The 10,852-nt window shown below is 41.1% G+C and overlaps 2 protein-coding genes across 2 annotated transcripts; one reads left to right on the plus strand and one right to left on the minus strand.

The window, feature by feature from the left end:
* The first annotated feature begins 165 nt into the window (after window positions 1-165).
* cfl1 (cofilin 1) lies at window positions 166-6,177 on the plus strand. The gene is made up of 4 exons (XM_037675774.1): window positions 166-239; window positions 3,244-3,554; window positions 3,633-3,709; window positions 5,264-6,177. The coding sequence occupies exons 1-4, from the start codon at window positions 237-239 to the stop codon at window positions 5,368-5,370; spliced, it is 498 nt and encodes a 165-aa protein (XP_037531702.1). The 5' UTR covers window positions 166-236; the 3' UTR covers window positions 5,371-6,177.
* Window positions 6,178-7,191: 1,014 nt separating this feature from the next.
* Window positions 7,192-10,300, minus strand: LOC119408917 (serine protease 23). Its single transcript, XM_037675775.1, has 2 exons — window positions 10,066-10,300; window positions 7,192-8,628 (listed from the first exon to the last, which is right to left on the minus strand). Exon 2 carries the CDS (start codon window positions 8,613-8,615, stop codon window positions 7,479-7,481), a length of 1,137 nt encoding a protein of 378 aa, XP_037531703.1. The 5' UTR covers window positions 8,616-8,628; window positions 10,066-10,300; the 3' UTR covers window positions 7,192-7,478.
* Window positions 10,301-10,852: the final 552 nt, after the last annotated feature.

Genomic DNA, 10,852 nt, shown 5'->3' on the forward strand with positions numbered 1-10,852 from the left:
TGACCCTAAAAATAATTATTAATATCTCAGAAACCAAACCAGCACTAACCATTCATTGTTATTTACTGAAATTTTTGACGTGGGCGGGGCATCAGCCGCACTCAGCCAATCGTTAAAAGCAGCAGTACAATAGGGTTATAACGGACGCGCGCTCCCGTAGAGCGCGACTGCGCGAGCAGAACCGTCATCCGTTCATTCAATTCCTCGCAGACGTTGAACTATTCAGAGCTCCAACAATGGTAGGTTTAATGGATTTTACACCACGTTTTTATTTAATTATCCTCGTTTTATTATTAAATCCTCGACGTGTAGAGCTTATTCAAGTCAACTTTTCGTTTATTTTGCGGACATTTCTGTTAAAACATCAAAGCAAGCTGGTTGGAATGCCGCAGGCGGAGCCACGGCTAACTCCGAGGCTAGCCGCAGTGAATGGCTCTGCTGGCGGGGAAGCTAGGCAGCTAATAACACCGTAACATGACACAATGTAATCGTTTTATGGAAATGTAGCGTACAGTCAACAACGCCGTGCTGTGTGTTTCCTACAAGTTTGTGATAAGAGGAGATGCACCAGAATCATTCAAAACAACTGGCGCCATTTCGTTCATGTCTTCGTGTCGGGGGAGGACAAAAAGGCACCGCTTCTCGTCTCTTGGGCTCTGCGTTGCCATGACGCCGCTCCTGCGGTTTCACTGCGTCGTGTTTCTGATTTCACCTCCGTGTTATGGGAGCACGTCGCCGGCAGCAGGTGCTGCGGATAGCGGTACCTGAATGGGAAGGAAATAGCGGAATGACTCCCTTTTTTTTTACGACTGGCGCTAGCGGAGATTTAGCAGCTCCCGTCTCTTTGTCTGCCTGCCTGGCTTCCTTCGTCCACTGCGGATCAGCTCGATTTAAACTCCCCGTTTGGACTTTATAATAAATGAGCAGATTCTCATATAAACCTCAGTGAAACTAAACGCGTGATTTGACGGACGGTCTCATTTTGTGCAGTTTTTATTTTATTTATTTATTTTTACACCAAGTGACTCGAATGAACCGGATTTTCCAGCTCTGCTGCATTCACGACCCCACCCTGAATTTGGTGCAAGGGACACTGTTTTGTGTCGTGTGGCGACGACACCAAAACCAGTTGTATAGGAATGGGGGGCTTAAAATGGATAAATTTTGTGGTGCAGTAAACAAACATTAGTAGCATTATGTAATTGCGGTTTGGCAGCTTTGAGTGAATAGCTGAGGCTAGAATAGCTCATGGTTGCTGCTGCGCATTTTGTTTCATCTATTTGCGCATTATTATGCGCAGGATGGCCGTCACAACCAGTGAACAGACATTATTACCTATTAATTAAATCTAAACTCATTCATAGTCGTGAAACAAATACAAGCAAATGTATATTTTGTTTGTTTCTGTGTTTGTCTAATGTTAGTAAAATAACTCATAACCCACTGGATGGATGTACCTCTACAATACATTAATTTCTTTTTGAGCCACCTCCAACTCAAGATGGCTGCCACAGCTAGTGGACATAGCCAACACAAGCTGGTTTAACGGATATTGAGCTAAAGTTTGGTGTAGTAGCTGAGAGTCGATTGTGCGTAATGTTATTTTCAAGGCTACAACTTTGTCAGCTCTTCATCATAAGATGATCTTAGTTTAAACTGATGTGAAAAAGGCAGTAGGCGACATGCATTCAACCCTTATTTAGACAGATAAATCCCATTGAGCCTGGAGGACTCATTTACGAGAGAGAGGCCTTTCATTGTATTTTTGCCTCTCTTTGCCGAGTGCACAGTTTTCACTCATTGTGAATAAGAGCCCTTTAAGCTGATGTTTGCTGATGAACCTTCCCTCCATGTTGAAGGTGTGAGCTCTAAAAGACTTGGACTGTGACTTCTTATGTCAGCTGAACCTTGAATCCTATAAAGAACAATATAAATGGTTAAGATTAGATAAGGTGGTAGCTTGGGAAGTTCACCAGAAGGATTTCTGCTGCAAAAACAAACTAAATACAAACAGTGTTGTGGCAGACATTGTCATGATGGACAGCAGGAAATGAAAATATAAAAATAATCCTTTAAACTTGATATAGTTTGTGTGCCTTCAGTCAGTTTTTTTTTAAACATAATCAGGATGTGCCTAGTGCTTTAATAGACAGTTCAGAAAATTATAAATGTTAGTATTTTGTGGGGAGGAGTGCGTAACTGCAATCAGAACCTGTAATAAATATTCAATCATCATGTTTACTTTATGGATGGGGGAGACTATGGTTTACTGGTTAATTATTAGTCTGAAACTTTATCTACTACCGACCTCCTGAACAAACAGTGTCCACTCAAGCTGGTTTTCTGTTTGGGGATTTCCTTTGCATTGTGTTTGTTTTCTACCCCAGTGACATACTGATGGTAGATAACAGTTTTATTTTCCAGAGACTAGGTTTTCTTGTGAGAGTGCCTAAACAGAGTCAGAAGACCTGATTGAGGGAGTACTCATTTATATTCTGTATTTAAACAGAGGCTTCATTGTTTCTGAGTCTCGCCCACATGGTCCTCGCTGAGATGCACAACGGTTTCCCAAAAGGAACTTGTGTTTTAGACCTACTGACTACAAAGTGTGCACACGCCTTAACTCATTTAGTATTAATAATAAAAGTGGACTTTATATGAGGAGGACCTATCTTTCTTTACACTGCCCCCCTGCTTCACCTTAAATGTAGTAAATGGCTCAGTTGACTGAATTATCACAGTTTTATTTGTATCGCAGATTATTTTAACGTTGCTTCACACAGCTGAACACTTCCAGTGTGTAATGGCCGCACTTTTTTGTGTTTCAGTGCATTTTTATCAGTCTTCCTACTATGGAGGAGGGTTCTTGAGTCACACAACATCCTCTTGGCTCCTCCTTGGCTCCATCGTTTCAGTGTTCTGGAGCAGTCGTGTGTAGCTTGTTAATGCTCAAGAACAGGTCTTTTGTTTTGTTTCTGACAAAAGTTGCCCCTGTTAAAATTAAAGGCCACATCATTACTGTAAAACTGCAGACTATCTTCAGGATTAAACTAATATTCTGACATTTGTTAGAACTTAAACAAATTTCTAAATTTCCTGAAGGCAGAATTTTTGTGCAAATTATTAAATTTATTTTCATTTTATCAAAAAAAAAACAGATTTAGCATAAAGTGAGAAATAATTTACTATTTTTTTTTTTTTTTTGCATTTCAACAATCCATGAATGATTTGTTGTCCGTGTAGGCCTCCGGTGTGAAAGTCACAGATGAAGTTATCGCGATCTTCAACGACATGAAGGTGCGTAAAGCTCAGGCCAATGAGGACGAGAAGAGGAAAAGGAAGAAGGCTGTCCTGTTCTGCCTGAGCAAAGATCTCAAGAACATTGTTCTGGATGAAGGCAATGAGATCCTGCAGGGTGACTTGGGGGTCACCGTTCAGGACCCTTACCAAGATTTTGTGAAGATGCTCCCTCCCAACGACTGCCGCTACGCTCTGTATGACGCCACGTATGAGACCAAAGAAACAAAGAAGGAGGACCTAGTCTTTATCTTCTGGTGAGGACAGGAGTTATCACATGATGATGTATGATGTTTGAATTACATCGGACTGAGATATTTGTCCTACTTTCACAGGGCTCCAGACAGTGCTCCACTGAAGAGCAAGATGATCTATGCCAGCTCAAAAGATGCTATTAAGAGGAAATTTGAAGGTAAAAAGCTTGAAAAACTTACAACAATTTCACTTTTTTAATTATCTATAGTTTCCTTTGTGTCCAAGATATAACCCTAAAGAATGTTTTGAAGCAGTTTGCTTTGTGCCATCAACTAACAGGGATTTTAAGCACAAATTGATACATTTGTGCTACTTACCCTGTGCTGCATTCAAGAAATCCTCATTAGAATCCCCCCAAAAATATAATTTCAGACCAATTTTCTCACCACTATCCAAATTATCAAGACAAAATCAAGTCTGGAACAGGTCATAATAGGATGATCTATGGTAGGTATCAAAATGTAACCTGAAAAGTTAGGAGTCTGAACATTTGCACCGTTCATTTTGAACAAATAATCCTCTGTTTGATGTGCTGGGTCACATATGGAGTCAGATGGTGTGCATCAAACCCACAGAGAATGATTACATGACACTTTTCACTCGATACACCATTCTCAGTAAGCTGTTAGGGCTTTTCAATAAACAACTTTCTGTGGAAATCCCTTTCATCGCTCATAACGTATAAATGCAGCAGACGTTTTCTATCAGTCTTCCTCTAAGAACCTGTTGGAAGAACTCCTGTGCGACCAGGAAATAAATGACTTGTTGAACACTTTTCACTTTCCTGAGTCATCAGCATTTAAAAGAAGCACTAAAGACTAGTTACTTTTGGGCAGAAAGCCATAAATAAATTGTGGTTTACATTAAAGACACATTTAACAACAACAGCCACACCTGTGTATTTATGAATGTATTTGGCCACGTGGGGCCTAAATATTAACTAAAAAGGTCAATGAAGTTGTTTTTAAGTTACAATGCTCTTCTACATCTTATTTAAGGTGAACAAGTTCTTATTTTGTTGGTAAATCTTTTTGTTAAATGTGTTTTTTCTATTGACCTTAATATGCTGTCCATCCCTGGCATCGGTTATAAATAAAGGTCGACCTGTAGTCGATACAGTGAACAAGTTCTTGCTTTGCCTGCTTTTTTCAAAATCAGATGATTTGTTTGTTAGAATAAAAACACACCGGTACTTTGATTAAATAATTTAGTTACTATAGGTAAGTAATTGGAAACTATTTGTTTATTGTGACTTTAGGTTTTAAACTGCGTCAGAAAAAGGGTTTAATGGTAAATTATTGAGTTTTGAATCAGGAAGGTGATGTTTTCTTCAGGTGATATTTGAAGGATAACTGAATATTTATTGTACGCCTGCGAAGGCGGGAGATTTGTTTTTGCTTGTGTGTGTAAAATATCTTAACAAATCACTGGATTGGTTTTAGGAGTCAGTCCATCTCAGGATGGATGTCATGGCTAGTCACCATCAGCCAACAAAAATAGCTGTAATTCAGCCAGTTTCAAAGATTTTCAGAGAAAACTTGTGGTAGTAGCTGAGAATCATTTGCAACACACACTGTGCAGGTGACATAAGGTCATAAACTGTCATTTCTCAACATGAGATGGTTTTGTCAAACTGCTGTGAAAAGACGTGATACGTTTTAGTACCTGGTGACCGTCATGGCGTTTCTGACTGGTGCTTTCTGTGCCACAGGTATCAAACACGAGTGGCAGGTGAACGGTTTGGAGGACCTGAAGGACCGGCACGCTCTGGCAGAGAAGCTCGGCGCAGTAGTCAGCCTGGAAGGATGCCCTATATAATTACTCCTCCCTTCTTCTCCGGCTTCGATCGAATCCTTTCAGACACATCTGTCGGGTTTAGCTGTTCATTCCAGTTTGGGTTTGGAGAAGGGCATAAGCAGAACTAGCATCATTTGTGGGACTCTGGGAGGGGTGCAGCAGGTGGGTTTGGGGTTTCAGGGACTCGATTAAAAAAAATATGGCAGGCTCTAGTTCTCGCAACATAAAAGTTTATGAAGAAATTACGCATGAAGAAAACTGTTAAGATGCAACTGAGGAAGGATGATAAAAGTTTAAAATACACTTGTTCATGTTTAACAACAGGGTTTTGTTCTTTACGGGTTCCACTTGAAAGACTGCAGAGAAAGGGACAGAAATTTACCTTTTTCTTTTCCAATCACTGAATCCTGACAATTATTCCAGCTTCTTTTATTCTTTTTTTCTTTTTGCCAAACTTCTCATTATATAGTGTGCGTGTGTAATTTTAAAATGGGTTTAGTAGTAGAACCAATTCATTCTTGATTGCACAAAACAAGTATCAAAACCTTCTGGGGGAATGAGGTCAAATTTTATTTTATTTTTTTAAACATGCAATTTAAAAAAAACTTGAGTGATTCCTTTTTATTTCCGGTTGCATCAGAACACCATATTTGATGTAGATAAAACACATTCCTCGTGCTCGTTAAAACCAAGATTTCCTCGTTTTGAAGCCTCCGGTGTTGTTTTGTTGGGGAGCGATGTGATGTGAAGGATGAGTAATCAGTGACTCAAAACTGAATGGATGTTTTGTATCGTCTCCTTATCTCTAATAAAAAGCGCTAAACTACTGACTTCTTCTACTTTGACCTTTTTATCACTTAAATTCAGTGCTCTGAGCTTTTTGGCCATTTGTTTTTATGTGAAATAAACTTACCCACAAGGGATTTTAATTGTGTAAAAGAATTATGGTACACTGGATCACAAAAAAAATTAAGATTTTCATCCAGTTTAAGATCAGCTTCAGTTGTTTCTAAAATGCTAAAAAGATAATCATTTAGAAACTTTAGACATGCTTACTAAGGTAAAGGTTTCTACATTATTTCCTGTAAAATAATTTGCAACAAAAACATGAATACGTTAACAAAGCTGTAATAAACATGAAGTCCACAAGAGGGCAGCCTAATGCTACTGTACAAAACACGACACGCGCTTAAATCTCTTTATTAAAATATATCAAGCATTTTTACAAAAAATAAATTCTGTTACTGGTTTACCAGAAAAAGGATAGATTCTCTGTTGAAATGTTAAAACAGTTCTGTGTTTTGAGACATGAAAATGTCCATAGATTATTTTTATCCCCAGTGCAGAACGATCTGTTTCTAACTTGAGTAAAATTGTTCTTGCAAGAAGTGACTAGTTATTTTGGAAACGCTGACGTTAATGAAGATGCAGTGGTGATAGTCTCATATGTAGTGCCTATTTAACAATCACTGAATTGACCTAAAAATGTTTTAGTGGCTTTAGTGAGAGATCTGCACAGAAATAAGCCTGTTTTGTTCAAGACGCTGCTCTTAGGGTGTAACGAGACACTCGTCTCACAGGATCCTGGGAACGAGCTGAGAGTTTAATAACATTTAGACTTTTGTCACAGACTCAGCTGACTGGCTCCTCGTGTCTGATTTGTCACGAGTCTCTTCAGACTTCTGAACAATGCTTTGTTTATGAACGACCTTCTGACTTAAAGCTCTTGACCTTTGAACTCTGTAGGGCCCAACTCATAAGGAGCCAGAATCAAAAACCCAATCAAGTGTAAGAAAACAAATGTGAATTTAACAGTATAGGTACCTTTTTTATATCTGTCAGAACAGAATGTATTGGATTTTTTGTTTATGTATTCCTTATATTTAATTTTTTTAAACTTAATTTTTAGTGAAGATGTGTTATCGCAGCAAAACAGTTTTAAAAAAAAGCCTCAATAAAAATTCAAGAAGCTACAAACTTATTAAAATGATGGAAAAACACAAACAATGTAAGGCAGGTGTTCAAGAGTCCCAAGTCCATCTTGTACCCAATGAGAACACTTGAGATCTTGTGGCACAAGATCTCGTTACACCCCTAGCTCTTGTGTATCTTTAGGCTAATGATGTTCCTTAGTCCTGAGTGCAGTCCATTCGGTTTCCATGGACCCAATAACAGATCTGAGCAAACTTCAGAGGAGTGATGCGCACGGCCACGTTGTAATCCCTGTTCTCCCCATCGATCTCCAGCCACTGGTGGCCAGAGAAAATCCCAATAACCTTCCTATCCCAGCGCTCCAGATCATTGTCCCACACTCGTCCATAGACCCCGGAGCCACTGGCCCCAGGCCGAGCATCACAGTGCTGGTAGATCAGGTCGCTGGACTCTTCCTCCACAGGACAGAATCGGTACACCAGTTCCCCGGGCCGGTCGCTGTCAAACCCAGAGAAGTGGATGCGATTCCCTGCCAGGTCATCTGAGGAGGGAGCCACAGAAAGGCGCATGAAGGGCCGCCGGTGGGGCCAGCGCAACTCCAGCAGGGCATAGTCAAAGTCCATGCTGACCTCCTGAGGGCCCTGGATCCAGCCTTTTGGTACGCGGGTTCGTTTCACTCGCACCCAACGAACCAGAGGCTTCTTGTTGGAAACCAAGCGGGGTTTTGTGCCGTTGATGGATGGGGGGATCAAGAACCCCACCTTGAGCTTCCGCGCTCCATGCACATAATCTTTCCCATCATGCACGCAGTGGGCGGCAGTGAGGACGTGCTGCTGGGACACGAGAACGCCGGTGCAGCCGGTGGAGATGCGGACAGCTGTGGAGAAAGGGTAATCCAACAGGAAGTTGTCACCTTTGATGTTAAAGCGCCCATCAGCACCGTAGATCTGCCGCTTCACTCGCCTCGGCTTCAGTCTCCATGGAGACGGGTGATCAAAGTGACCCACATCACCATCGACCTCCTCATCGTCCTCCACATCCACTGTGGTGAGAGTGCGGAAACCGTTTGAGTAGAGAGTCTCGAAGGCCAGTTTGTCGGTGAGCTGCTCCCTCAGCTCCTCCTGACCTCCTCGGTGGAAGCAGCTGGAGTTGCAGTGGGTCGTGAGGTCCAGCTGAGTCTGGGCGCTGAAGCGGGAGCGGCCGAGGGGCGTCGGGGTGCGGGGGACCAGCGTGGGCCCGTGCACGGGCGGGTGGAGTAAGGACAGGGTGAGGGGCAGGAAGTGATGTATGAGCAGGAGCAGGTGAGTGAGAAGGGAGACGACACACGGCGCCATCACGGAAACAAAACTGAAAGAAAACAGAAAACGATCAGGAAAAGAGTAAAAACTGTGAAACTTCGGTTTAACGCCCCACATTCATGTCAGAACTCTGACCTAAGATCACCTGATGTCAACATGATGGAGTTATGGTTGTTTTAGACACATCTTCAAAAGAATGTTGACCTCAACAGCACGCATCAGTTAGCACTCATAATGTGTGTTGTGGCTGACTCTCAGCTACTACCACACAAAACTTTAGCTGAATATATGTCAAGTTGACCGAGATGAAGTCCTCTTAGCTGTGGGTGAATCGGACACAACAAAATGTTAATCAGTTATGGTCGTACATTTCCAGTGATTACCATCTGAGTTGGTCTTAGAGATATTTCACTAACTGATACACAATTACATCATCACCCGTCTTTCATGGCAGTGGGCGAAAACAATTTGTAAACCTGAACGTTCTCACAGTTTTATAAGAAACTGAAGCGCCTTTGGAAGCAGGTTCAGCTTACCAACCCCAGCGTTCCTGTGCAGGTCTGAACTCCGACCGGTGTGGCGAGGAAACAACGACCCTTTTGTTCCTGAGCTATAGATTACCAGGATAATAAGATTTCAGCCCCATGCAGGAAAACGAGCATTTTAATGGTCGTTCTGCACAAAACGATCACAGGGAAAAAGCCTGGGAAAAGTTGTGTTTAAATCCAAACTGATGCTCCGAGTCAAAGAGCTATGGATATTTATTAATGAGACTGATCAAACATCAGTAAGAAGGGGCTTTCCATCAAATGCAGACCCCGATCCCCTTATTCCACTCATGTTTGTGGAAGTGTGGATCCCCAGGCTCTCGTGGCTCAGCAGAGCAGGTGTGTGGAAAAGTGAAAAGGCAGCAAGTTGAGGCAGATTAGGAACACAGATCATTATTCCTGACAAAACACAGGGTGGGGCACGTCCACACATCTATGGGCTGCAACAAACACAATAACTTGACTTCATGTTAGAAACAAGAAGAAGACAGAATTACACTTTAAGTGGCAAAAAGGCTGAACCGATAATGCAGGTCTTTAGGGATACGAGTAAAGAAAAAAAGTCTAAAATTAAATTGCTCTGTTAGGAACCTGGTTTAATGTTGAGTCGACAAAATAAAGTGGGTTCTGCTGAGGTTTTAGACAAAATAGGCTCATTCTCATTAAAGACGCAGGAGAAAATGAGGTGAGGTGTTTTAGCTTTGGGGCCCAAAAGACTATATTAACAAGATGTTTAAATTTATTTTCTTTATCCCTAAAATTGCATGAAACTGATCTTCACTTTGTTTGGAGCTGAGTCCATTAAAATTACACATAACATCATGTACAAGCACGTTTTATTTATCATCACTTTTTCATAGACTTGTGAGCACAACAAAAACTGTTGAGTCTGTAAACATGTTAAATACAACACAAACTGATGTAAGTAAACATCTTACCTGGTGGTTGCAGGTTAGTCTGTGTTTACATCCCAGTCAGGGTCAGTCCTCCAGGTTTCCCTCATGATCTCAGCTGACAGGTTTTTTACATTTTATTTTTACCTCCTCCTTTAATCTCTGGGGTTTCTCTCTCTCTGGAGTGGAGGTTCTGTTTTCTCTTTTTGTTGAAATGAAAGGACAGGTGTGGAGTGAGATCCAGATCTCTGTAAACTTGTCCAGTTCAAACACAGACTCAAATAAACCAGGTTCTGCTCAGAGGAGGACTTTTCTCTTCACGTGGAGCTCCTCCTCTGGGTCCTAGCGCCCGCCATGTTCCTCTGTCAGTCCACCTGCTGAGAGGAAACACCATTTCATTTTTTATGTTCAGAATAAAAACTCTTTTCCTGCTGATTTTTGTAAGACTAAGTACAGTAGCTCATTGTGTGATCATAAAATATTTATTTCTAAAGCAAGACTAATGTTCACACTTTAAAACATCACAATTCACGTTATTGATCAGTGATTCCCAAAGTCAGGGTCAGGACTCCCCCGAAGGTCATGAAATATCAAATGAGGTCCCAAAATAATTTCCAAAAATCAAATTAAATGTAATCAAATTATTAAAATATTGGTTTTACCTCAGCTAAATGCGTTCGCAACATTTGTTGTTTATGGTTTCCTCCACTTTTTGGACTTCGGCGTGCTCTCAGTTGATTCGGCTGATCGGGAAATAAAACCTTCAGATCATTCAGGCCACAATACCTATGACTTTCTGTATTTGTAATGTTTATATTTTTCAAATTATTCA

This window comes from Nematolebias whitei, chromosome 4, assembly GCF_014905685.2.
Source record: "Nematolebias whitei isolate Nwh7 chromosome 4, NemWhi1, whole genome shotgun sequence".
NCBI classification, from domain to species: Eukaryota; Metazoa; Chordata; class Actinopteri; order Cyprinodontiformes; family Rivulidae; genus Nematolebias; species Nematolebias whitei.